The sequence below is a fragment of the Erinaceus europaeus genome, chromosome 22, assembly GCF_950295315.1.
Source record: "Erinaceus europaeus chromosome 22, mEriEur2.1, whole genome shotgun sequence".
NCBI lineage: Eukaryota > Metazoa > Chordata > Mammalia > Eulipotyphla > Erinaceidae > Erinaceus > Erinaceus europaeus.
The window spans coordinates 3,317,951-3,344,945 of record NC_080183.1 but is presented as its reverse complement, the minus strand read 5'-3'; the positions used below and the strand labels follow the sequence as shown (position 1 = coordinate 3,344,945).

Below are 26,995 nucleotides of genomic sequence, written 5' to 3'. Positions count from 1 at the left end.
AAGCCCTGGACCTTTTGGGGTCTCAGGCCTGGGGGTGCCTGGATGGGCCCTGCTGGATGGCAGGCTGGGGGGCGTCCGGGACTCAGACTCTGTTGCTCAGGCCACAGCTCCAGGCCCCTTGGGGGGCTCTGGGTGCCTCAGGTAAGCAGGCTCTTCTCTGTGCTCTTGACCCCTGGGACCTTGGGGCCCCCCTACACACACACACACACACACACACACACACACACACACACACACACACACACACACAGCTGAGAATCTGGCACAGGGCTGGGGCACAGCCCTTGCTGCCACAGGTCCTGAATTTGCCCCCTGGCGTGGCACGGCATGAACACGCGTCAGCTTCTCGTCCATGAGCAAACCCACAGGCCTTGCGCTGTGTGGCCCGTGGAGAGATAGCTCATTGGCTTCTCCCTGTCTGAAGGAAAAAGTGTCCCTGGAGCAGTGACATTGTGTGTATGGGGGTGGGTGGAGGGCAGAGGGCACCAGTGGAAGCACACTGGACTTGTACCGGTCCCCAGCGGCACCCACACCCAGCGCTGAGCTAAGCAGATAGAACGGACAAGCGTCGTCACCGGGAGGTGCTGTCACTCAGCCGCCCCTCTGCCCCTCTCTGAACCTGTGACCCTGGGCACCTCTAGTCTGTGCTCGGGCCCCTCGTCTCACCAGCCACCGGGGTCAGAGCCCGTCTGCTGTGTCCGTCTGGTGTGGGATGTGGGATCCATCTCTGGGTCCCCAAAAGGGGCGGTGTTCCAGGAGCCATGGTGTCCAGCAGGTCTGGGGCTGCAAGTGGCCATCCCCGGTACCCAGAATTCCCTGAGCTCAGGCGGGAGCCCTGGCCAGAGGGGGCTGCTGAGGAAGTTCAGAGGGAGAGGAAGGAAATGGGGACCCTGCCCAGGTAACCCCTGAGAGTGACCACCGCAAAGACTTGTCACCCTGCAGAGACACCCTGTCTCCCCCCACCAATCTGGGGCCTCTTTCTTTGTTCTGTCTCTCTTTTGCCTCCAGGGTTATTGCTGGGCTCAGTGCCAGCACTATGAATCCACTGCTCCTGGAGGCCATTTTTTTCCATTTTATAGAATAGGACCGAAACTGAGAGATGAGGGGGAGGTAGAGGGGGAGGAAAGACACCTGCAGACCTGCTTCACCTCTTGTAAAGTGATCTCCCTGTAGGTGGGGTGTTGGGGGCTTGAACTGGGATCCTTGCCTTTCATTCTAAGTGTGCTTAACTGGGAGCGTCACTGCCCAGCCCCCTGCCCCTTTGCCTCCAGGGTTATCATTGGGGCTCAGTGCTGGCACTACCAATCCACTGCTCCTGGTGGCTTTTTAATTTTTTTTCCCTCTTTCTATCTATCATGCTTGGCAGGACAGAGAGAAATTGAGAGACTAGAGCAGGAGAGAGACAGACTGACTCTCGCAGACCTGCTTTGCCACTCATGAAGCACACCCACTGCAGGTGGGGAGCAGGGGCTTGAACCTGGGTCCTTGTGCATGGTGACATGTGCACCCAAGCTGGTGTGGCACTGCCCAGCCCCCCTCTTTCTCTCTCTTTGTTATCTTTAGCTGGCCCCGTGATAGGAAGCCTCTCGCCCTCTGTACACCAGTGGTGAGGAGAGGGAGGCCTCACCGTCAGGAGGGTGGGCCCAAGGCATCGGGGTCACTCACCTTCACTGCAGGGGAGCTCAGAATTCAGCCCCGAGCCCCCCTGCGGCCTGAGGGAGGAGAGAGCAGGGTGCGTTCTGGCTGGTGCTTTCCAGGGGAGAGAAGGCTCACTGCTCAGCTCGACTCGAACCAGGCTCCAGGTTGGAGGCCTTCCTCTGGGGGTTGTACAGCCAGGCAGCACTTCTGCCCAAAGACGGTACATAGAGTGTTTCCGGCCCTGCCATCGACTGCTGCTGCAGGTTCTCAGCTCTGCCACCCAGGGCGAGAGCATCTGGTCAATTTTCTCACCAAATCAGGCGGCTGTCGGTGCCATGAGACCATGACCGGAGGAGGCGACTTGTGTGTGTCTAAGGGGGGAGCAGGGTGTCTGCGCCTGACCTTCTGCAGGGGAGAGGCCCTGGGGCAGGGCCAGGCTGTGACCAGGAGCTGAGCCTCCGGTGGACAGAGCCCTGATCTGGGTTTACTCGTAGGGGCAAGGCCAGGCCTGGGGACGCGCCTGTGACTGTCAACCTGTGTGCTGTGGCCACACGGCCGTGCGGAAATGGAGAAAGGCGGGCCGGGCAATGGCCCACCGGACAGAGATCGGAGCTTGCCACTCGGGAGCTCCAGGGACGGTGGAGCGGGGCTGTGGTGTCTCTCTCTTCTCTCAGATGAAGAGATGGCATTGTGGAAGTAGCAGCTATGTTTGGGTTCATTTCCCCGGCACTGCGGAAGGAAGGAAGGAATAAATGGAGGACAGAAGAGAGGGAGGGAATTGGCTGAAGAGAGAAGCACCGTCGATGCCTGCTCTGGGCTGGAGAAACAGCTCACCTGGCAGTACCCTGGTTTGAGCCTGGCTCCCAGGGCACTGAAGGAGACGTCGGTGTGTGTGTGTGTGTCACTCTGTCTCTAGTTATAAAAACAGACCAGTGGGCCTGGTGGTAGTGCACTGGGTTAAGCGCACATAGTATGAAGCGTAAGGACCTGCACAAGGATCCCAGTTCAATCCCCCAGCTCCCCACCTGCAGGGAGGTTGCTTTGTAAGTGAAGAAGCAGGTTTGCGGGTGACTGTCTTTCTCTGCCTCTCTTCTCCCTCAGTTTCTCTCTGTCCTATCCAACAACAACAAAACAAAACAACAACAACAACAACAACAACAAACCCTCCTCTCTGCTGTAAGAGACGGTTCCTTATTCCTCTCCTCCCCAAGGGTGAGCTGACCCCAGACCCTCCTCTCTGAACCCACCTGTGAGAGACCCAGCTGTGCTCCCAGTGCCAGCTGCATGTCAGCGGCCCCATGGACACTGGGGGTGGCAGAGCTTAGAGTCAGGGACCCCAGCTGGGTGGGCACCTCCCCGTTGGGTTTGCTGGAGGTCCGTTCTGCCCGCTGAGGCCAAGGGGGCCAGCAGGGGCTGGGGGTCAGCTGAGCGACCGCTCCCTTTCCCTACTTCCCTTTCTGTGTCTTGTGGGGGGGGGTCTTTCCCACCTCTGAGCCTCAGTCTCCCCTTTGCAAGGGGGGAGTTAACAGAGTTGTCCTGTGGAAGGGCTTGGAGCAGATGGCCCTGCCAGTGAGTGTCCCGTCCAGTGAGTGTTGACAAGGGACTAGGGACTGAGCACGAGTTTCTGGACAGAGACTGCCACCCCTCCACCCCCACCCCGGCCTTGTCGCACGTGGCCGCTTCAGTTTTTCCGCCATGGGCTGGTCTGAGCCTGACTAGTCCAGGAGTTCAGTCGCGAGGCCGAGGGGCAGGGACTGGGTGGCTCAGAGGTGGCCTCTCCAGTCTCCAGAGGCTTATGGAAGGGAGGGGACCCTGCTGTGTCTGGAGCTCCCCCCCCCCAGTCCTCACATGGGCAGTGTTCTTAGCCCTGGGGGCCCCCCTAATCCTTATGTCACAGCCTGGCCCCCAAGCTGGTGGCGTTGGGAGGTGGAGCCTCCTTGGCTCTGGCTGATGACACTGTGCCTTGGGGGTCCTATGGAAGCTGGGCCCCCATCTTGAGCTTCCCAGTCCCCCACATCTCCCTGGGATGCAGAGAGGGTGGACAGCCACTGACAGCTGACCCAGCAGGAGACGGGAGTCCCTGGCTGTGTGACCTCTCTGGGCCTTGGGTTCGGTGAGGGAGATGATGTCCACCTAAGCCCCTGCTGGACTTAAATGTCTCCATGTGCTTGTGCCGTGGACACGACTGGGTGGCCCTGCCACTGTCCCCCCGCCTCCTCCTCTGTCCCCTGCATTTGGTGTGGTGGTATTAATGGTGTGTGAGGTCGAGTCCCCCGCAGCAGGGCTGAGAGGCGTGTTCGCCCTTTCTCCCTGGCATGCTGGGCCTGGCAGCGCCCCCACCCGCACAACTGGGCCAGACTGGCCAGGGGATAGAGCAGCCCGACCGACTCTCATTTCCTTCAAGTCCACCCATATTGCCCAGCCAGTGGGGAAGGGGCCCTGGGAGTGGGGAGGGGACTCACCCATAGCTGCCCCTGGGCCACCCACCCCGGTTTCTGCGTCCCACCTGGCCCCTGTCCTCTCCCTGTGTCCTGGTGGGTTCCCAGGCCTGGAGTGGGCACCCGGGACTGGGTGGGCAAGGCCTGGCCACCTTTAGCGCGCGCGCGCGCGCACACACACACACACACACCCTCACCCCAGCATCATGGGCAAAGTGGCTTCTCCAGCTGGGGTGGAGAATGGTGTATTTTGGGGGTGGCTGATATGCCAGGCTCTGGCTCACCCCCTGTGAGCTTGGCATCGGCTGTGAGCAGCCTCTCAAGGCTTGGCACCGGCTCAGCCGTGGGCACTCTGAGCTCCCCCGAGGGGCTTCATGGCTGCCCTGCCCTGCCCCCCGGGGTGGCTCATGGCCCCTCTTCAGACCCGTCCAGGAGGACAGGGACCTGAGGGCAGGGCTCAGTGCTGAGAACCCTTGTGGGACCCCAGGGTTTATACACTCAGGGCTGTGCTGGGCGTTAATAAGACTGGCAGAAAGCAGAAACGAGTCCCCATCGGTGGAGGAATCTGGTTTCTTCAGAGAAGTCAGGGGGAGCTATTTCACAAGAAATCTGCTCTCCTACCTTGGGATTTGGGGAAGCAGAAGCAGCGGGGTTTGGTTTTCTTTCTCCCTTCTTCCTCCCCCTCCTCTCCTTCTCTGGCTCTGCGTGTTGTTATTAAGACACTGGGTCTTCTAGGCCCGCTGGCTAATTGATCCTGCGGTGAGACGTAGCGACAGGCTGGAGTGGAATGCATAGCGGGCGGGTGCTCTCTCGTGTCGGGCTGCCCTGTCACCCCAGGCCGGGGGTGTGAGGAAGCCCCGGATTTACGAGCGTTGACTTTGCTCTTCCTGGAGGTGGGCTTCCCTTGGCGCACACGCGCACGCACACACGTGCACGCACACGCACACACACGTGCACACGGATGCACGGGCAGCATGTAGCCAGATGCCCTGCTAAGACTTTTCCCCCTTTTCAGTCGAAAAGAATCAATTATGCCTTGTGGTGGTTTTCCAGAAACACCACTTTTGATAGTGTGATTTGGTTTCAGTCAAGAACGCTCCAAACAGTCAGGGGTGTTGGTGGTAAAAAAAAAAAAAATGAGAGCGAGCAGAGCAGAAGCCCTGGCCCTGGTATTCATGCCGTCGGTGACCCAGACCATTGACAACAATCAGATCTCCGGGGCCGAGGCAACTTCTCCTCTAATTGAACTGGGGAAGGTAGACTCAGATTCAGGGCTCCGCACGCTGTAATTGCAATAATTTAATTTAGCTATTTAACCTGTAATTCAGCGGTATTTATTAAGAAGCATGGGAGAAAATGAGGCCATTAGGAGCCAGAGATGAATCCATTGAAATGAAAATGAACACCCCTGACTGCCAGTTGACCTTCGGTTTGTAACCGTCTTTATTAGGCTGGTCACGGTAATTACTGGGACGTGAATTGGGCTGGGCCGGGGGGGGGGGGGCGAGCGTAATTCCGTAATGAACATTTTTATTCCTTCACTTGAGTTTCCAAGACTCACTGGGACAAGTCTCGAGGAGGAGTGGCGAGTGGGGGACACACGAGCTGGTCTGCGTTTCTCAGTGTGCGATTGTCTGTGGATGGTGCAGCCGTGGCAATACCTGTCAGTGGTGGTGAGGGGGGAGTCCTGGGACTCAGAGGGTGGCACCTGGTGGTGACATCGGCGCTGGGCTGCCATGGGGACAACTGTCCAGAAGCCCTTGGTGTGGCTGTCCCGTGGGGGGGGACAGAGAGAGCTTCAGGCCCGCCAACCTGAGTGAGGGGAGGGTTTCCCATGTGGATGGCGTCAGTGACAAGCTTTCTGAACGCGTGCTGGTCAGCAGGGCCAGGCTGGCTTCTCTGGCCTGGAATATACTCAGCCCGCTAGAGCGCAGGGCTTGCATGGTAGAGGTCTCAGGTTCAGCCCCTGGCATTGCCATAAACCAGCACTGAGTAGGGCTCTGTCTCTCTCTTTCAAATATACAAATAGGTCTTTTAAAAATATTTATTTATTCTCTTTTGTTGTCCTTGTTTTATTGTAGTTATTATTGTTGTTGTTATTGATGTCGTTGTCATTGTTGGATAGGACAGAGAGAAATGGAAAGAGGAGGGAAGACAGAGAGGGGGAGAGAAAGACAGACACCTGCAGACCTGCTTCACCGCCTGTGAAGCGACTTCCCTGCAGGTGGGGAGCCGGGGCTTGAACCGGGATCCTTGTGCTGGTCCTTGCACTTTGTGCCACGTGCGCTTAACCCGCTGCGCTACCGCCCAACTCCCCAAATAGGTCTTAAATAAAATTGCACGTGGGTGTTCTCGTGCCTGTCAGGGTGCGTTGTGAAGTGGATGGTAACTGGGGCTGGGGGCAGACTCTGTGGTGAGACTCTGTGTGCCGGGAGGGCCTGGGTTCTGCTCCTGCTCCTGGGCTCCGTGGTGTGAGGCCCAGGATTCCTCAGGGACGGGCAGTGCCCTGGCCATGGAAAAGAGATGAGCCGGCTTTCCAGTCTGGTGGTGGAAGATTCCAGAGCACTTCAAAACCCTGATCCACCACCTCTTCCCCTTGCTCTCTAAAAACAAATATTTAATTTATTTATCTTGATGAGAAAACAAGAGAGAAAGAACTAGGGGCAGGGACAGGAGGGAGCCCAGGGCCCTGCTCAGCGCTGGCTGATGGTGGTGCTGGGGATGGAACCTGGGACCTCGGAGCCTCAGGCAGGAGAGTTTTTGCAGAACCGTAATGCTGTTTCCCTAGCCCTCTCTCTTTTTTTTTTTAAAAATTGCTTTTAAAAGTCATTCTTGTATTTATTTATTTGTTGGATAGAGAGAGGAATTGAGAGGGATGGGGGACATAGGTCAGAAGAGAGACACCTGCAGCCCTGCTTCACTGCTCATGAAGCTGCCCTCTGCAGCTGCGGTCTGGGGTCTTGAACCCGGGTCCTTGTGCATTGTAACAACCAGGTGCGCCACCCCCCACACCTCTCCCTTCTCTTTTTTAACAATCAATTTTTTAAAAAACCTTTTTTGTAAATATTTATTTCCTTTTGTTTGTTGCCCTTGTTGTTTTATTGTTGTAGTTATTGTTGTTGTTGATGTCGTCGTTGTTGGATAGGACAGAGAGAAATGGAGAGAGGAGGGGACGACAGAGAGGGGGAGGAAAGACAGACACCTGCAGACCTGCTTCACCACTTGTGAAGCGACTCCCCTGCAGGTGGGCAGCCGGGGGCTCGAACCGGGATCCTTACGCAGGTCCCTGCGCTTTGCGCCATGTGGGCTTAATGCGCTGCGCTACCGCCCGACTGCGTTTAACAATCAGTTTTAATGAGAGAGACCAAAAGTCTGCTGAGCCCTGGCAGCTGGTGGTGTCGGGGCTTGAACTCAGGGCCTCAGGTATGTGAGGCCTGCGCTCCAGCAGAGCGGTCTGACCGGCCCTCGCGACATTTCCAGTGAGTGAGGAGATTGCTGCCGTCGATGTCCGGTGTGCTCTGTGTGGAGGATAGGGCCCAAGGAGAGCCCTGAATGACTGAATGGGAGCGGCTGTGGTGGCTTGTCCCCGTCACGCATGCACACCGCGCTCGCTCGCTCGGGAAGTCTCGATGGGGAAGGAGGACGCCAGGCTCTGAGCCGACCACGGGGGGGGTTGGAGTGTCGCTTGCTGCCCCTGCTTCCCAGAGGGTCTTCTGGCCTCTGACTTCACGGGGTCACGGGCTGAGGCCCCTCGAGCCGGCTGTCCAAAGCACCCGGTGCCTTCCGGGTGTGTGAGTCCCCCTCTCCCCACCCCCTCCCGGGTTCTCACTGGGGCTCAGTGCCAGCACTATGAATCCGCTGCTCCTGGTGACCACTTTTTTTTTTTCATTTTATTGGACAGGACAGAGAGAAATGGAGAGAGTAGGGGAGACAGACACAGAGAGACACCTGCAGGCCTGTTTTCACTGCTTGTGATGTTTCTTCCCAGCAGGTGGAGATTGGGGGCTTGAACCTAGAACCTTGCCTGGGTCCTTGCACTTCGTGCTATGTGCGCTTAACCCTATGTGCCACTGCCTGGCATTATATTCAAGAGCGTCTGTCGCACACTGTCCCTCTGTCTTGGTGGCTAAGGAGGGAAGGCCCAGGAGGTGGTGGGCCTTCTTCTCTCACTCACCCGCTCCCTGCACCTCCCATCTGCACACCAGGGGTGCTCCTCCCTGCACCCCGGAATAAGGTGACTGTCAGGACTCTTGCAGGCTACAGACAGAAAGACATCCTACTGGCTTCTGGCGGACGCCCGGGTGCCCAGGATCTGGGGACTCGCGGGGCGTGAGCAGCCAGCTCCCAGCACCGTGGGCCTGAGCCTTGGTTCCAGTTTCCAGTGCTCGGAAGCTCTTGGCAAATGCCCCTTCTCCCTGCCTCAGGCCTGAGCCTCTGCTGACCCTGAACCACCTCGGGCCCAGTGACCTGGTGCCAGCAGCCCCGTGACAGGGCCGGCTTGGGAGATGTCACATAACACCACAGAAACTTTTTTTAAAAATTTTTTTCAAATCGGATGGGTTTGTGGGGGTTGTGTTCATGCCCTGGGGCATCTCCAGGATCCCCGAGTGTACTTCCTGTGCCCCCTGAATTCTCCCTCAAGGCACCAGGCACTCTCCACCAGGAGGCCCTTCTCCCCACGGTGCATCTGGGCCTGTGGCTTCAGGGCCCGGGTATAAGGAGGCAGGTGGCAGGTGGGCTCGACCTCTGCGGGTGGGATGGGGCTGGAGGGGCCTGCCCTTCTCCTCATGAGCCCTGGCTGCGGGCGGAGTGGCTCTGCAAAGCTGGCAGCCATCGGGGGTGCCCTGGTGGGGCAGGGAGAAGGCCAGGGCACCCCTGGCCCGAGTAGCCCAGGCTCCCTCCCTCCCCTTCCTTAAGGGTCCCGAGAGAGCACCAGAGGGGCCGCGCCCCCAAGGCCAGCCCACCGCACTGCTGAGCAAGGATTTTGCCCCATCTCTCGTTCTGCTCCCGGGCTGGAAACCAGACCATCTGTCAAGGGTTCCTGGAGAAGAGGGCCCATGGGGAGGGGGGTCGGGGCAGGGGTGTGAGGACATTGGGTCGTGCCTCAGTCCCTTTGCTGTGACCGTGGCAGCCCCACTGCCCAGCTGCCCCTCACTGCTGTAGACCGATGGCTTTTTTTTTTTTTTTTTGATGCTTGAATGGAGCCTGGGCTGGGAGCCAGCGCTTGCCTCGTGGGCTTCTCCATCATTTATTAGCTTCTCGTTTTAATTGTTTCCCAACTTCTTTGCAGATATTTATCTGCGAGGGGCTGTCAGCTCTGGCTGCGTTGGGCTGTCGCGGGGCCCGAGGAGGAGGCGGTGGGGGCTGGTGGGTTTTCAGGGTTGCGGGAGGGAGCGGACTGGGCTGGGTCAGCAGGTGGTGTAGACAGGGCGGGAGTGGGTGCCCATCCCAGTCCCTGGGCCCCTGGGGTGCTGGCAAGGACGACCTTGTTGACTTGAGGCCCTGGGGGCCCAGGCTGGGTCTGAGCTGTGTGGCCGCAGGCAGGTCGCTTGGCCTCTCCGAGCTCGGAGTCTCCATCCCAGCAGCCCCAGGTGACGGGCCTTGCTGGACTGACGGGAGACACCTGAGACAGTCAGAAGGTGCTTCATGAGTCTTGCTGATGTTTCCTTTGTTTGGGGGCCTGTGTTTCTGGGGTGAAATCTTGAGCCAGAAGGCTGCTTCCTGGGCTGGGCAGTACAGGTAGGTTTTAGACTGTGTCTTCATCTTTGGAAAAGGGACGCCCCCAAATGAGGCATATCACGGGGAGAAATCGGCCGTGGCTAAAGGTCCTAGTGGCCCTCTGTGTTGGATCTGGGGAGGGGGCTCCCGGACGTGGGCTCCTCGAGCCCAGGTGTGACCTGGAGACGGTCTTGGAGGCTGTGTTCCCTGCCCGGGTCTCTGGAGTCGCAGAGGAGGGCCGGCTCCGGGGAAGACGACCAAGAGATGGGCCGCCCGGGCTCAGCGCTCTCGGCTCTGCCTCTCACATCCCTCGTGCAGGCGAGCAGTGTCCATCTGTCCTCAGAAACCATGGCTCCCGGCACTGGCTGTGGTCCTTGGGTGACCAGAGGGCTGGCCTGCTGGGTGACTGCCCCCACAAAACACAGACACACACACACTCACTCACACACACACTCTCAAACACACACACACACACAGACACACACAAGTCTCAAACACACACACAGACACACACACACACACATTCTCAAACACACACACTCATTCACTCACACAGACACACTCTCACACACACACACACTCTTACACACACTCTCTCTCACACACACTCACACACTCTTACACACTCACACACACACACACTCATTCACTCACACACTCTTATACACACTCTCTCACACACACACTCTCACACACACACACTCTCTCTCTCCCTCTCTCTCATACACACACACACACACACACACACTCACACTCCCCCATCACAGAACTCTTGAGCCTAAGCCCTGCTCCTCAGTGGGGCACTGCCTCGACTGGGCTGTGGCCTGTCACCAGTTGTCCCTCCCTGCTGGGGACAGACAGCGCTAGGCCTGGTGGAAGGGGGGAACGGGCTCAGAGCCCTGGGCTTCCTGATCTTCCTCCTTCTCCATCACGTCTGGGAGGGTCACTGTGAAGACCAGAAACTCCCAGTGCCGGGTACCCACCAGTGCCACTCACAGCGCCCACTGGCTTGGGAACCGTTAACTTTGCCATTAACTGGAGTGGGGTGGGGCACTGGCAGGGGCATCCTCACTCCTGCGCGCGGGTTTTGAGGATCCTCGAGTTGCTGGCTCTCTGAGCTTGGGGGACGGTTCAGCCTGCTGGGGCACCAGCCTGCACGGCCATGACCCCCAAGCTCACGGGTCCTGTGCCAGAGCTGAGCAGTGTTCTGCTTCTCTCTCCCTCGCCTCCTAGAATAAATAAATAAATAGGATAAACATTTAGTTATTTATTTTTAATGACAGAGAGACAGACACAGAGAGCTAACAGAGCCCTGCTCAGCTCTGGCTGCTGGTGGTGCTGGGGAGAGAATTTGGGCCTTTAGAGCTTCAGGTGTGAAAGTCTCCTGCAGACCCACTGTGCTGTCTCTTTACAGCAGTATCTGGATCTCACTGGCTAAAGAACTAATCTGACTTTGCTGTGTGCACGGCCCAGGTTTGAGCCCAGCCCCCACCACTTTGAAGGAAGCGTTAATGCTGTGCTCTCTTGCAGTCTCTCTCTGCCTCTGTTTTTAAAAAATATTTATTTATTCTCTTTTCTTTGCCCTTGTTGTTTTATTGTAGTAGTTACTATTTATTCTCTTTTGTTTGCCCTTGTTGTTTTATTGTAGTAGTTACTATTGTTGTCGTTGTTGGATAGGGCAGAGAGAAATGGAGAGAGGAGGGGAAGACAGAGGGGAGAGAAAGACAGACACCTGCAGACCTGCTTCACCGCTTGGGAAGTGACTCCCCTGCAGGTGGGGAGCCGGGGGCTCGAACCGGGATCCTTATGCCGGTCCTTGCGCTTTGCGCCACATGCGTTTAACCCGCTGTGCTACCGCCTGACTCCCTATCTTTGCCTCTTCTTTGTTTCCTTCAGGGTTATCGTTGGGGTTCAGTGTCAGCATTATGAATCCACTGCTCCTGATGGCAATTTTTTCCCATTTTATTGGACAGGACAGAGAGAAATTGAGAGAGTAGGGGGAGATAGAGAGGGAGAGACAGAGAGACACCTGCAGCCCTGCTTCACCGCCTGTGACACTTCCTCCCTGCAGGTGGGTTGTCAGGGGCTTGAACCCAGATCCTTGTGTGGGTCCTTGCACTTTGTACTATGTGTGCTTAACTGAGTGTGCCACCAGCCAGCCCCCTCAGTCTCTATCTTTAGAAAAAAAAAAGAGCTAATTTGGGGTGACTTCAGCATGCCTCTTGAGCACGAGGTCACAAATCCTTTTAGCTGGGGGCTGTGGGAGGCAGCCGTTTTGTGGAATCTGACCCAAGCCATGGCGGGCTTGGTTATTGGTTAGAAAGGGGAGCTGCAGGGCTGTCTGTGCCTGACCAGAACTTCTGGGGACAGTCGTGTGGATTTCAGGCGGCTTGTGTCTGCACGGCTACATGCTCTCCTGTTGACTTGGTCTTGTTCTTTAGAGGGAAGCTGTTACAGAAGAGTTTAGGAGGACAGGTGGGGGGTGTGACCCCACTGCAGCCGGAACCTGCCTGTCGTGCCGAGTTGATGGCGATTATTCCCCCAGAAGAGGAGAGAACGCCCCCCCTCCCCTAAGTTGCTTTTAACACTCTGCCCTTGGCATCTGTTCCAGGCATTGTGGCCGAGCTAGAGCTCACACTCACTGAAAGCATTCTCTACTTAATTACATCTCCTTCTTCTGGAAGCTATTTTAATTTTTTTTTTATAATCACATGTTAATTGTGTATTAGCGGGGCCTTTCTGATTAGTTGAAAACATAATGAAGCCTCTGTAAACAACACAGAGAGAGAGGAAGAACGTGTGAGGCAGACAGTGGTGACGAGGCTGAAGTAGCGACGTTTCTCCACGCGGGGAGGGACGGAAGCTGTACCTGGGAGTCCCTGTAGGGGTGTGTGTGTGTGGGGTCGCTGGGGACCCCTGCTACCGGGCATCACTGAGGGGGGGGTGGTGAGGGGGTGGCCCAACTCCCTCTGGCTCCTCCCTGCCCCATCCTTCGGTCTTTGAATCATTCATTCATTCACCCATTTATTCACCCACCCACTCATCTGATTACCGATCCATCCATCCACCCACTCACTGGTGTGCTTATTCATTCATTCACTCACTCACCCATGCATCTACTGACTCCTGCATTCGTTCACTCATTTTTTTTTTTTTTCATTTATCTTCACTCATGCACTCGTTCATCTTTCCCGACGAGTCGCCTCCCTCTCTGGCAACGACAGATGAAGATCGTCCATGCCACCCCTTTTCTGAGAAAGGGAGCCAGGTTCAGGTTGCCTCCACTCACTCCTGATGGGACCAGCAGTAACCGTTGGCTGTGTGTGCTGGGCACATGCGTGTACGTGAGCGCGTGTGCGGTAACAGCGGGCGGGTTTGCTGTGTGAGGGCCACGCCGGGTTCATTCTCAACCCGCCGTGGACAGTCCCTGACGTGGCGAGGCCCCAGGTCCGGTCCTGTTCCTCACTTGCAGGGCTGGGCCTGGGGAGCCACAGTGGGGGGGGGCTCTGGGCAGCTCTGAGTGAAGGTGACGCCTGGGCGGTCAGGTCCTGTGACACCCACGAAGGCCGCCAAGCACAGCCAGGGCCTGCCAGCCACTGTTGTCTCCGGGGGTGGGGGCTGGCTCTCTGGTCCCAGAACCCCCCCCCCCCCCCAGGACAAGGCGGCAGTCATGTGACCATGCTAGAAACACCTTGACAGGCAGCACGCTCGCCAGGGCCCTCCTAGAGGACTCTGCCCGCCTGTCCTCACCCCTGCCCAAGGCTCCAGGTCCACATGGCTTCTGCAAGGGTGAGGCGGGCCGGGGCTCGGCTGGTCCCCTATGCCCACCGTCAGTGCTCTGGCCGCCTCCCCAAATCCAGGCCTGCACCTCCACTCCCCGTGGGCAGCGCAGCCACACCCCTCCCCGCCCCCCACCAGGAGGGGGCCTGAACTGGGACCCTAGGCTGTGGCCTTACGTCACGTGGCCTCCAGGGCAGTCTTTGCTGCTGGTGTCAGCTCAGCTCAGCCACCTCGGCGTCCACACCCACTAACATTGCTGCCTCCCCCCCCCCGCCGCCGTATGGCCATCATAACGGTCTCCAGATGTTGCCAGAAGTCCCCGACCAGGCCCAAAGAACCCTCCGTGGAGAACTGCTGCCCCCCCCCCCCCAGCTGGCTGTCACCCCAGCCTGAAGGGGCCTGGAAGGTATTGGTGTCTATTTTTAGGTTTATGAATAACCAATAATAATAGGGTGGAACTGAAGGCCCGAGATGGGAGATTGAGTCTCTCCGGCTGAATGCCACCTCCAGTGTTTTACAGACGAGGCCCGTCCTGGGCTGGAGGGGGGTGCGGTGTGATGCGGACACGCTGAGTGGCTGGTCAGTGCCCACAGGGGTCTGGGGATCAGCTTCAAATGCCCAGCCGCCTTCCCCGAGACGCCGCTCCCACTGGACTTCAAGGCGAGGCGGCTAGAGAGGCGGCATCCTGGGCCCCCCTGGCTTCAGACTGTGCCCACAGCCCTGCTGGCGTGTCCTGGGCCTGCAGCTGCCGGGACTGGCGGGCCTCACGGCCACGGCAGGGCCTCCACCCACCCAGGCCACTGGCTGGATGGTGCCAGTGTGTGCCCGGGCTGACCACCCCCGGCTGTGAGCGGCTGGAGGAGGCTGGCACCGTGGCAGAGGCGAAAACTGCAGAAGTGCCTCAGGTTTTCATATGGAAATGTGAAATAATGGGGTGATTAAATAGAGCTGTATATTAAAGTACATCTGACATTAGAATTACCATAATGTCTCTAGCCTCAGGCTGAGTACTTTATTTGCCATCTGCGTCGGGCCCCAGATCCCCCGGGGAAGCGCTAAAATATTCTGAATAAACTCAGCTCGAGTCCTTATTGAGAGTAAAATACCATTTGCGGCCTCGCTGTATTGATTGTCTTAATTGTGGTGCAGAAAAGAACATTCACTGGCTGATGACTTTTGTGCTTGGTGACAAGCTGGCTGGAGTTACTCGGACGCCGCAGTTGGTTAACCTGGGCGGACGGGCAGCGGGCGGCGGGCACCTCGGCTCCAGGTGGGGCTGCCTGTCCGGGCTGGTTGCCTCCCAGGTTCAGCTGGGGCTCCCCACCAGCTCCTGGCGTCCTCCTGGGGTTGGGGAGGTTGTGGGGAAGGAGAGGAGGCCTGCCTCCAGATGCCTCAGTCCACAGCCGGCCAGTGCCAACCATCGGGCAGAGCCGTGGGCAGCGAGCGGGCTGCCCTCAGGAGCTATGTGGTAGCAAGAACTCCCACGCCACCACACACGAGGACATGGGTTCGAGCCCTCCATGCCCACCTGCAGGGGGGAAGCCCTGTGAGAGGTGGAGCAGGGCTGCAAGTGTCTCTGTTTCTCTCCTGCCTCTCAATTTGTTTTGGACAGATAAATTAAGAGAGACAGACAGAGACAGACACCTGCAGCCCTGTTTCACTGCTTACGAAGGCCCCCAGCTCAAACCCAAGTCCTTGTGCAAATCATTGTGTGCTCTGCAGGGTACCTGGTTGTTAAAATTTTATCTATATTCCCTTTTTGTTGTCCTGGTTTTTTATTGTAGTTATTACTGATGTCGTTGTTGGAGAGGACAGAGAGAAATGGAGAGAGGAGGGGGAGAGAAAGACAGACACCTGCAGACCTGCTTCACCGCCTGTGAAGCGACTCCCCTGCAGGTGGGGAGCCGGGGGCTCGAACCGGGATCCTTATGCCGGTCCTTGTGCTTTGCACCACCTGACTCCCCATTGAGATTTTTTAAAAATCTTTTTTCAAACTGCCACCGGGTTGTTGCTGGGGCTTGGGGTCTGTGAGTCCACTGCAGATGGAGGCCGTGTCTCCACTCTTTATTGTTTTTTTGATCAGTCGGAGAGGAATTAAGAAGGGGGAGTGAGGGAGAGACACCTGCAAACATGCTTCCATGCTTGTGAAGCTTCCCCCTTGCAGCTAGGGGACCAGGGGCTTGAACTAGAGCCCTTGCAGATTGTGTGCACTCAGCTACACACATTACTGTCCCCTCTTCAGTTTCACTCTATCCTCACTCCTCCCCCCCCAAAAAAAAAAAAGGAGAGGGGAAGGGAAAGAACCCACCTACCCAGCTTCATCAGTGGTCTGCTATCTCCCTTTGGGAGGGGTGGGCTCTGCGGTAAATGGAAACAGTCTCTGAGCAGGAAATCCCGGCACCCCGCCCCAGCAGGGGCGGGTTTCAACCCCATCACCTTCTCAGTCACCGTCTCCACACGCCTCCGCCCTGCCCACTGGCTTGCTCGCAGTGTCACGGGTCCAGAGCTGGGAGTAACCGGTTACTTCCCAGACGCGGGGGACCCGTCTCTCCATTTCTGAGGACCCGAGGGCCCCCCTTCCCCCGAGGCCCCCGTGGTGTGGGGCCGAGGCCGACCGTCCCCGGGCGTGGTGGGCCCACAGCCTGACGTCCTCGCTGGGGCTTGAGGGAGGCCCGTGGGTCAGGCTGGTTTGCCCTGCGCGGCCCCTTCATGATCTCTGCCCAGGGAGAAGACAGGCCCCAGCCAGGCCCACTGGCGAGGAGAGGCCCTGCCCTCTTCCTGCGAGGCCTGCGGAGAGGTTTCCACACAGGCTGCCTGAGTGTTGCGGGTCATTTATTTCTGGGGCGATCCGAGTGCCTGGAGCACAGGAAGAAAACTCTAGAAAGATGATGTGGAGAAACGTGTGGAGTGCCATGTACGACACTGCCCCCCCTCCCCTGCTCCCAGGCCGGCAGGCCCGTTCATCAGCAGGCCCCGGGGCGCCCCTGCGGTCAGCTGGGTCGGTCTGCTGGGCGGCCACTTCCTGAGCCCGGAGCGGCACACCTGTTTTGACCACAGAAGTCAGCAGTTGAAATCGAGGCTGTCGGGTGTGTGTGGGGTGTGGAACTGGGTGCGCGGCGCCCGCAGCTGCAGTCGCTTCAGGACTCTGCTGACCCAGCAAGAGCCTGGACCCTGCTCCCGAGGTGGACGGCCCCCCACCTCCTGGTGCCGCTGGGGGAGGGTCTTTCCAAAGCCCTCTGCGTCCTGTCGCGTCCCGGAAGCTGGATTTGGAGTCTGCATTCTCTACCCATCTGGTTTTTCTTTCATCTTTATTCTTTTGTATTTTCCATATTTCCTGATTGGACAGAGACAGACAGAAACCGAGAGGGAGGTGGAGACAGAGAAAAAGGCAGAGACATCAGCAGCCCTGCTCCACCACTCGTGAAGCTTCGCCTCTGCGGGTGGGGACCAGGGGCTTGAACCTGGGTCCTTGTGCATGATGACGTCTGTGCTCTACCAAGGGAACCTCCCCCCTTCTTCTCTTTCACGGTCTTCTCTCCTTGAAAGCTCACTAGGTAGGGCGCCTGTCGTGCTAAGTGCAAAGACACACACACACACACACACACACACACACACACACACACACACACACACACACACACACACACACACGTGTCTCTCAAGGAAACAGCGGCCCGGGAGGGCTGAGCTTGCACATGTGCAAGGACCTGGCTCCACAGCAAACAGGCCAGTGAATGATACGCTAAACACAAAAGCTGAAAACAAACTCAAGAGGTTCTGTGGGCTGAGAAAGAACAGCAGATTCCGGGCCTGGGGCGGGGGCGGTGGCAGCGCGCGGAGAGGCCCTGAGGCGGGCGTGACCCTGCTGGGCAGTGGCACCTGCAGACAGAGGTGACATGGTGTGATGTCGCAGACCCCTGTGGGGCAACCCCAAACCGGCTGAGATTCTGGCCAGTGGATGGGACCAGCCAGAGAGCCTGGGACCCAGCCCTGAGGGTGACTTTTAGGTAAACAGTTGAGGGCCTGGAATGCGGCTTCGGCTTCGAATGTCACTCAGCATTCTGAGCTCCCCCTTACGGTCCCGTAAACTCGGTGAGATGCTTCGGATTCAGAGATAGAGACAGCACGGGCGGGGGGGGGGGTGTCTTGCCTTGATGTCACGATGCTCCCATGAGAGCAAGGGCTAGAGCCTAGGCTTTTATGTACTTGAGTGGGTCAGTGGGAGTGTCGCCTCTGCCAGAGGGGCTGTTGCTGATGGCTTGGGGGGGGGGGTCAAGGGACCCTTGTTCTTGTTGGTTCTGCAAACGAACGTCAGGCAGAGGTGGTGTCTGGGCTAAATGTGCCGGGAGGCAGGCACAGAGGTCACAGACCCAGGGGGCTGCGGTCTGGAGAACAGTGCTGGCACGGATTGGTCACGTGTGCACAGGTGCTGGAGGTGGGGCCTTGGTGGTGACACTGCCACCCCAGCACCTGACAGAGGCCACCTGCCCTTCCCCGGCAGGCAATCAGCAGGACGTGACCAGGTGTCTCTCTTGACCAGCCCCCATTGGACGCCCCTGGCAGGTGGGCAAAGCCAAAGGGCTGGGCAGTGCCCGCCGCCGGACACTCTTCTCTGCCTCTGCCTTTCTCTCTGAGGCGAGGCTCGAGCTGGCTGGAGGTCCTGACGCCCTCAAAGGCTGCAGCCTGGCTTTGCGGTCCTGGCCTCGCTAGCTGGGGGCTCGTGGCGCTGACGTCTAAACCTGCAGGTTCTGTGCGCTGCCACTGCGCGGCCCCCGGCCATGTGCTCAGGAATCACAGAAGCAGAAGGATCTCCCAGTGTGTCCGGCTGGCATCTCCTGCCTGGCGTCGTGTAAAGGGGGCACCTGCTAGTCTTTGTCCACTGGCACGGAACCTTCATAAAGACTGCCACGCCGAGACCCTGGGAGCAGTGACCAGGGTGCTCGGCCTATCCTTGGGTGCCCTGATGTCTGTGGGGGTGGTGGCTGCCGCCTGCCACGGGGGACCCTGCCTCCCGTCTCGTGTCTGGCCATGAGGCACCCCAGGGCCCTCTGCTCCGTGTGAACTGGCCAGTCACCTGCACAGGCCGAGGCTGGGTGACCGCCGAAGACGCTGTGCCCGCAGACAGAGCGGCCCGCCTCAGGAGCTCACTTGGGCTGGGGGCAGAAACAGGGAGGTGGGCGCCTCAGAGCAGCACTGGACCCCGGGCCTCCCTCTCTGGAGGCAGTGCCAAGCCACTGGGTGTTACTTGGCCTTGGTTTTTTTTTTTTCCCCCAAGCCAGGGCTTCACATGTATAATTTCGTCCTCCTTGACGTTTTCATTTGGTTAGAGAGAGAGGGAGAGCGAGCGAGCAAGAGAGAAACTGGCACCGCTGGAGTAACTGGACAACTATTTGGACAGGCACTAGGAAATCAGAAGCACCTGACCATGAAGGGGGTGGCAGCTGTGTGAGCCCAGCTGCTGTCTGGGTCCCTTTGACTTGACCCCGCAGAAGGTGACCTTGAGCAGGGCTCTGAGCCGGGAGCTGCCAGGGCAGGGAGGATGGGACGTGGGGGCCTGGTGCTGGGGCGCCCGAGATGCCGAGGAGGCCGTAGTGCCGGGCTCTGTAGCCCCACCCTGTGACGTGAAGGGGGGCAGCTCTGGGTCTGTGGGCCAGGTGTGACCTTTGACTCGTGATGTGGCCTGTGTCCGGCAGCCCCTCTGAACATTTGTTCCTCTTGGAAACTTGCTAAGTTGGGGGTGGGTGGCACTTCTCGTGCCAGCTGAGGGGTACAGGTTGGCAACACTGGGGGGCCCTGTACCCACAGAGTGGAAAACACGTCCACCAGAGTCTGGGGAAGGCCGCCTGGCTTTCTTCCACGCGGCCCCTGGGTGTGGGAACTCAATCACCCCAGCATCCTGAGAAGAAGTCAACTAGGGCCCTGCAAAGGAGCCAGCCTTTCAGTTCTCGCGGGCTGCTGTCAGAAAGGGGGGCGGGTCATGGTGGACCGCACACATCACCACGTGTAAGAACCTGGGTCCGAGCCCTACTCCCCACCTGCAGGGGGGGGAGCTTCACCTGGTGAAGCAGGTGTGTCAGTCTCTCTTCTTCAAGCTTTCCTGAGTAATGGGCGAGTCTTTTGTCTTTTTCACCACTCCCGTTCTCCCAGGCTTAGATAAGAGTCGACATTTTCTTTTCAGGTCTGTATGCTGAGTTGTCTAGATTGCGCCTAGGAGAACCCCTTCTGGAGTGTCCTTCCCCTTCCTTGCGGCCCTGGGCATCATCTTCCCCAGACCCATCCCCTTTGTCCCAAAGGACACAATGCCATCCTTATTCATTGCTGAGTAATACTCCGTTGAGCCTATGTCCCATAGCAACTTTTTTATCCGTCATCTGTCAAGGGGCATTTCTGTTGTTTCCAAGTTTTTGCTACTGTGAATAACTGCTTTGGACACAGGGGTGCACAGAGGCCTTCGAATCAGAGTCATTACATCCTTTGGGTCTAAGAGTAGGGGGCTGCCGGGCCCTATGGCAGTTGCACTTGTCTAAGGATTCTCCAGTCTCCAGGGCGGTTGTACCAGCTCGCACTCCCACACCTCCCTCCGCATCCTCTCCAACACCGAGCTTCTCCTGTTTGACGGACGGAGCCCATTCTCACAGGTGTGAGGCGGGAGCTCCGTGCGGCTCTGATTTGCGTCTCTCCGCGATGACTGAGTTGGAGCATTCCTGCTTGTCTGTGGGCCGTGTGCAGCTCTTATTTAGAGAACCAGAGCCGTCCGTTCCTGTCTTCTGCCCACTTTGTTTACTGGATAGTTTTTCTCTCCTCCTATCTCCCTCCCCCTCCTCTCAATTTCTGTCTTGTCGAATAAAGGGCTAAAAACGCCGCCGGCAGTGGAGTCTCGTGCCGGCCCCGAGCCCCAGTGACAACCTGGGTGGTTAAGAAATTTAAAAAAGCAAGGGGTGGGGAGAGCTTCAGAGTCCAGTCTGCTCCCTTCCTTCCCCCCAGTTACTCAGACAGCAAACAGGAGGCGAGAATGAGGGTGCCCCACGTCCCACCCAGCCATCGTCTCCAAAGGTTTCTTTGAGGGGAGAGAACCAGAGCATGTGGCTTAGGCGATGCTGGGGCTTGAACTTGAGACCTTGTGTTCGAGAGTCCAGTGCCCGGTCACTTTGCTGGCTTGGGCTGTAGTGGGGGGGGCTCTGGCTAGGCTTGCTCGGTGACCCAGGAAAACCCCCCCCCCCCCACTGCCTCCTTGCCTCTGGGGCGCCGGTCTGAGGACATCCCCGGCCCGGCCGGTACAGACCTCGAGGCCTGCAGCCCGAGTCGCCGGCTGCGCTTTCCCAGACACATCACTCGAGGAAGGAACAGGCCCTCGCCGGCCCGGGGCTGCAGCCGTGGGGGGGACTGTGCTCTCCCCCAGGGGTCCCCGTCCACCTCCCACCCCCTCCCTGCCACCAGGCCCCGGAGCCTCCAGGCCTCCAGGATGTGACGGGCTGGAGCCCAGACGCTGGACTGGCCACTCCGGTGGCCCCGGGTGTCCAGGGCCGGCCGTGACGCAGTCACTCACACTCGCCCTCCTTGCTGCCCGGGGTTCTGGCGGCAAGCTGGCCAGCGCCCCCACCCCACTGGGGGGCCCAGGAGGGGCAGGCAGCACACGCACCCTTGTCCCCACCATCCGCGCCGGAAGCCCCCGGGAGAGGCCATTTCTCTGAAGGCCGATGACAGCGCGAGCTGCTCAAGCTCTCTGGCCGGCCGCTGCCGGGAGGCCGGGGGTGTCTTCTGGCGCTGCTGGGGGGCGCCGGGACCCTCCAGAGGGAGGGAGGGGTGCTGCCGGCTGCTGAGAGCTGCCACCCGAGGACCCGTGGGTGCCGGCATGGGCCGGGCCGGGTGGCACCCGCAACCTGCGGTGTTGTTAAAATTTCGGAAGCTCTTGCCGGGCGGGCTGGCTTCACGGGCGGGTAACAGAGACACGGAGACAACGGCTGGGCAGGGCAGCTGTATTTCTTTATTCAGGAACCACGATTCATAAACTAAGACAAACCAATCACCAAACAGAACTCCGCTGTCTCTTTGCGGCGGCACACGCACTCTCTCTTACTCTGCAACTCGGGAACTCTGCCGCTCTGTCACTCTGGCGGGTTCCTAGGGGCGGGGCCAAGCGGGCCGCGAAATTAACTGGACTGATCTAATCCTCTCGGCGGGGGAGAACTAGAACCCAATGTAAAGCATACGACACTGCGGGCCTGGCGCGGTCACCAGCTGCTGCCACCTACCGGCCAAGGCCCGGGGACCCAGCAGAGTCCCCCCGGGGTGGCGGCCGGGCCCTTCTCACATCCCGGGCCCTGTTCCCGCCTGCAGAGTGCCCCCCGGGGGTCGAGGGTGCCCTGGGCCGGGGGACACCCGCAACCTGGCGCTGTCACCACCAGCCGGTGCCACCTACCCACCGAGGTCCGGGGCCCCAGCCCGAGTCCCCTTAGGGGTCGGGGCTGCCCCGGGGTGGCGGGCCGGGCATCTGCAACCTGGCGCTGTCACCAGCCGGTGCCACCTACCGGCCGAGGACCCTGCCCACCTGTCCTCATCTGCAGAGTGCCCCCGGGGGTCGGGGCTGCCCTGGGCCGAGGGACACCCGCAACCCGGCGCTGCCACCAGCCGGTGCCACCTACCCGCCGAGGTCCAGGGACCCTCTGCCCGCCTGTCCCCGCCTGTGGAGTCCCCCTGGGAGTCGGGGCTGCCCCGGGGTGGCGGGCCGGGGGTCACCTGCAGCCTGGCGCTGTCACCAGCCGGTGCCACCTACCGGCCGAGGACCCTGCCCACCTGTCCTCAACTGTAGAGTGCCCCCGGGGATCGGGGCTGCCCCGGGGCCCGGGGACACCCACAACCCGGCGCTGTCACCAGCCGGTGCCACCTAGCGGCCTAGGCCCGGGAACCCAGCAGGCCCGCCTGTCCCCGCCTGCGGAGTGCCCCTGGGGACTGGGGCTGCCCTGGGGCGGGCACACCCACAACCTGTCCCCTGCCGGTGCCACCTACCCGCCGAGGTCCGGGGCTCCTCTGCCCGCCTGTCCCCGCCTGCGGAGTGGCCCCCGGGGGTCGGGCCCTTGTCACATCCCGCGCGCCCTGCCCCCATCTGCGGGGGTCGGGTCGGGCCCTTGTCACATCCCGCGCCCCCTGGCCCCATCTGCGGGGGTCGGGGCTGCCCCGGGCCGGGGGTCACCCGCCGCCTGGCGCTGCCACCCGCAGCCGGTGCCGCCTAGCGGCCGAGGTCCCGAGGAGCCCTCACCCCCACCCCCCACCCACCCCCCCCCCGGGGCCCGGCGCCGCCCGCGTCCCGCCGCTCACCCGCCCTGGCCCTGTCCCTGTCCCTGTCCCCGCAGGTAAGGACGAGCCGTCCAGCTACATCTGCACCACGTGCAAGCAGCCCTTCAGCAGCGCCTGGTTCCTGCTGCAGCACGCCCAGAACACGCACGGCTTCCGCATCTACCTGGAGCCCGGGCCCGCCAGCAGCGCGCTCACGCCGCGCCTCACCATCCCGCCGCCGCTCGGACCCGAGGCCGTGGCGCAGTCGCCGCTGCTCAGCTTCCTGGGCGACGCCGCCAACCCCTTCAACCTGCTGCGCGTGGCCGGGCCGCTGCTGCGCGAGCACCCGGGCGGCGGGGGCGGCGGGGGCGGCGGGGGCGGCGGGGGCTTCGACGGCTCCCGCCTGCCCGCCACGCCGCCGCTCTTCAGCCCGCCGCCCCGCCACCCGCTGGACCCGCACCGCCTGGGCGCCGACGACATGGGGCTCGTCGCCCAGCACCCCAGTGCCTTCGACCGCGTCCTGCGCCTCAACCCGCTGGCCGTCGACGCGCCCGCCATGGACTTCTCCCGCCGCCTGCGCGAGCTGGCCGGCAACAGCGCCACGCCGCCCCCCGCCTCCCCCGGCCGCGCCGGCGCCGCGCACCGCCTGCCGCACCCCTTCCCGCCCGCGGGGCCCGGGGCCGGGTCGCCCTTCCTCGGCACGCCGCCGCCGCCGCCGCCCCCGCCGCTGCCGCCGCTGCCCCTCGGCCCCGGGGCCAGCCCGCCGCCGCCGCCGCCGCCCGCCAAGAGCAAGTCGTGCGAGTTCTGCGGCAAGACCTTCAAGTTCCAGAGCAACCTGATCGTGCACCGGCGCAGCCACACCGGCGAGAAGCCCTACAAGTGCCAGCTGTGCGACCACGCGTGCTCGCAGGCCAGCAAGCTCAAGCGCCACATGAAGACGCACCTGCACAAGGCGGCCGGCCTGGCGCGCTCCGACGACGGGCTGTCGGCCGCCAGCTCCCCCGAGCCGGGCACCAGCGAGCCGGGCGGGGGCGGCGGCGGCGGCGGGGGCGGCGGGGGCGGCGGCGGCGGGGGCGGGGGTGCTGGCGACGCGCTGGCGCTTCCGCTTCCGGCCGGCCGCGCCGACTTCCGGCGCCACGACAGCGACCCGTCGCTGGGCCCCGAGGCGGACGACGACGAGGACGACGAGGAGGAGGAGGAGGAGGACGACGAGGAGCTGCTGCTGGAGGCCGAGAGCCGCCCGGCGTCGAGCTTCAGCCTGGACTCGGAGCTGGGGCGCGGCGGCCGCGAGAACGGGCGCGCGGCGGGGGCGGGGGCGGGGGCGGGGGCGGCGGGGGGCCCCGGCAAGGCGCTGGCCGACGACAAGGCGCTGGTGCTCGGCAAGGTGATGGACGGCGTGGCGCTGGGCGCGCTGCCCGCCTACGGCGACCTGCTGGCGGCCGACAAGCCCAAGCGCGGCGGCGGCGGCGGCGTGGGCGGCTTCCTCAAGCGCGCGGGCGGCCTGGGCGACGTCGTCGACGACGTCGAGCACGTGGACGGCGGCGGCGGCGGCGCGGTCAACGTCAACGTCAACGTCAACGGGCGCGCGGGGGCGGGGCCGGGGGCGGGGCCGGGGGCGGGGCCCGGCGGCTTCGGGGCGGAGCCTTTCCCCGCGCTCTTCCCGCGCAAGCCGGCCGCGCTGCCCCTCGGCCTGCCCGCGCCCGCGCCCGCGCCGGGCCTGCACGGCGCCGCCAAGCGCATCAAGGTGGAGAAGGACCTGGAGCTGCCGCCCGCCGCGCTCATCCCCAGCGAGAACGTGTACTCGCAGTGGCTGGTGGGCTACGCCGCGTCGCGCCACTTCATGAAGGACCCGTTCCTGGGCTTCTCGGACGCGCGCCAGTCGCCCTTCGCCACGTCGTCGGAGCACTCGTCGGAGAACGGCAGCCTGCGCTTCTCCACGCCGCCCGGGGACCTGCTGGACGGCGGGCTGTCGGGGCGCAGCGGCACGGCCAGCGGGGGCAGCACGCCGCACCTGGGCGGCCCCGGGCCGGGCCGGCCGAGCTCCAAGGAGGGCCGGCGCAGCGACACGTGCGAGTACTGCGGCAAGGTGTTCAAGAACTGCAGCAACCTGACGGTGCACCGGCGGAGCCACACCGGCGAGCGGCCTTACAAGTGCGAGCTGTGCAACTACGCGTGCGCGCAGAGCAGCAAGCTGACGCGCCACATGAAGACGCACGGGCAGATCGGCAAGGAGGTGTACCGCTGCGACATCTGCCAGATGCCCTTCAGCGTCTACAGCACCCTGGAGAAGCACATGAAGAAGTGGCACGGCGAGCACTTGCTGGCCAACGACGTCAAGATCGAGCAGGCCGACCGCAGCTAAGGGGAGAGCGGGGGCGCGCGCCCGGACCCGCGCCCGCGCCCGCACCCGTGCATGGCGCGCGACCGTGTGCCTGCCCACGCGTGTGCCGCCATCGCCATCGCCATCAGCGCCAGCGCCAGCGCCAGCGCCAGCGGGGCGGCCGGCCGAGCAGCCCCCCCCCCCCCCCCCCCCGCCGGAGCAACCGTTGCCAACCGAGAGGACGCTCGCTCGCTCGCTCGCTCGCCTCCGTGTGACCGCAGCTTAGCACCCCGCGTGTCCCCCGCGCCCCTCCCCGGCACCCCGCACCCCGGGAGGGGGGCGAGGCGGCCCTCCGTCCACCCGAACCTGTGTCTGCAGAAGTCCCACGGAGACCCAAGGGTAGATTAAAGGCAGTCCAAAAAAAAAAAAAAAAAAAAACAACAAAAAACACAGAGAGAGAGAGAGAGAGAGAGAGAGAGAGAAAAAGAAAAAAAAACGAAAAAAAAAAATTTGTGGAGCCTTTTAACTGTGCAATAATTTCTGTATTTATTGGGTTTTGTATTTTTATTTTTATTATTATTTTTTGGCATGTGCAGGTAATTCTTTACTGTCTCAGTTCTATTCAGAGATTCTGTTCCGGGGGGGGGGGGGTCGCCTTTCAATTTCTTCTTTTTTTCTCCTTCTCCCAAGCCCGTGGTAGCCTGAGCAGTGACTCGCAAGCAAGCGATGTGTTAAGAGGGGGAAGCATCTTTTAGATTCTCATTTGGGGGGGGGGGGAGGGCGCTGCTTTTTTGACGTTTAAGCTGAGCATGTGTAATTTCTTGTGAAGAAGCCAACACTTGAATGACTTTTAAAGTTGTTTACTTTTTTCTTTTTTTTTTTTTTACACCTTCTATATATATATATATATATATATATCTTTTTTTTTTCTTTTCTGGTTCTGAAATAAAGAATGGCATGCGTTTTTTTCTTTTTTTTAAAAAAAAATTGTGTGTGTGTATGTGCCTGTGCGTGTGTGTGCGTGTGCGTGTGCGCGTGCGTGTGTGTGTGTGTGTGTGTGGATGTACAGCGGATAACAATCTCTAACTTTGTAGCACTTTGACATTTTGGGTGGAGATGTAGCACTTCTGGGTCCCGAAGGACAGAGGCCTTTGTCTGTCTGGATCTCAGCCCTGGCGTTCTCCAGAAAACCCTTCAGGGGTGGTGGCGAGGCAACCCAGGGAACCCAGCACCGCCAGGGAGATGAAGTTTTCCGTGAACACGGGCCTTGCCAGCAGGTGCCTCCACTTTCTCAGAATGCAGGTGGGCCCTGCATGCCGGGGTCACTATTTTCTGTCAATTAGCTACATTAAATGTTGAGACTTTTTTTTTTTTTGGGGGGGGGGTGTGTGATGGTTGTGGCCTGCAGTGAGGCTGAAAAGAAAGATCCAGGGACCTCCTCTCTCTCCCTCTCTCCCCCCTCTCTCCCTCTCTTTCCCTCTCTCCTCTCTCTCTCTCTCTCTCTCTCTCTCTCTCTCTCTGTCACCCCCACAACAAAACTCCCAAGTACGTCTCAAGGGGAAAGGTAGTGTTCTCTCCTGTGAAACGCCCACCGATGACATTCTCTGTGTGCGTGGGGGACACCTTGTGAATGTCCACACTCTTGGAAGAGAACAGAGGAGGGGCCCCCATCCATCTGAAGCTGCCAGCTCAGCTACGTCCCGGTTTGTTTTTTGGTTTTTTGTTTTTTTCTTTCTTTGATTCCTACCCCATTAGGTTGGATGGGACTAAACATGGGACTGTTTAGGTCAGACGTTTGAATTCTGTTGACCCGCACTTTAAAGCTTTT

The 26,995-nt window shown here is 60.3% G+C and overlaps 1 protein-coding gene across 4 annotated transcripts in view; it reads left to right on the top strand.

Moving 5' to 3' along the window:
• BCL11B (BCL11 transcription factor B) overlaps positions 1 to 25,286 on the top strand; it is an 82,106-nt gene extending 56,820 nt beyond the window's left edge. For 3 of the 4 annotated variants that reach the window (XM_060181024.1, XM_060181025.1, XM_060181023.1), the window contains one exon: positions 22,925 to 25,284. In XM_060181024.1, coding sequence (XP_060037007.1) covers positions 22,925 to 25,209 — 2,285 coding nt within the window. In that variant the 3' untranslated portion in view covers positions 25,210 to 25,284. Of the gene's footprint in view, positions 1 to 22,924 lie in introns of all 4 variants that reach the window. The other variant, XM_060181026.1, reaches the window with a different exon arrangement.
• The last annotated feature ends 1,709 nt before the right edge of the window (positions 25,287 to 26,995 follow it).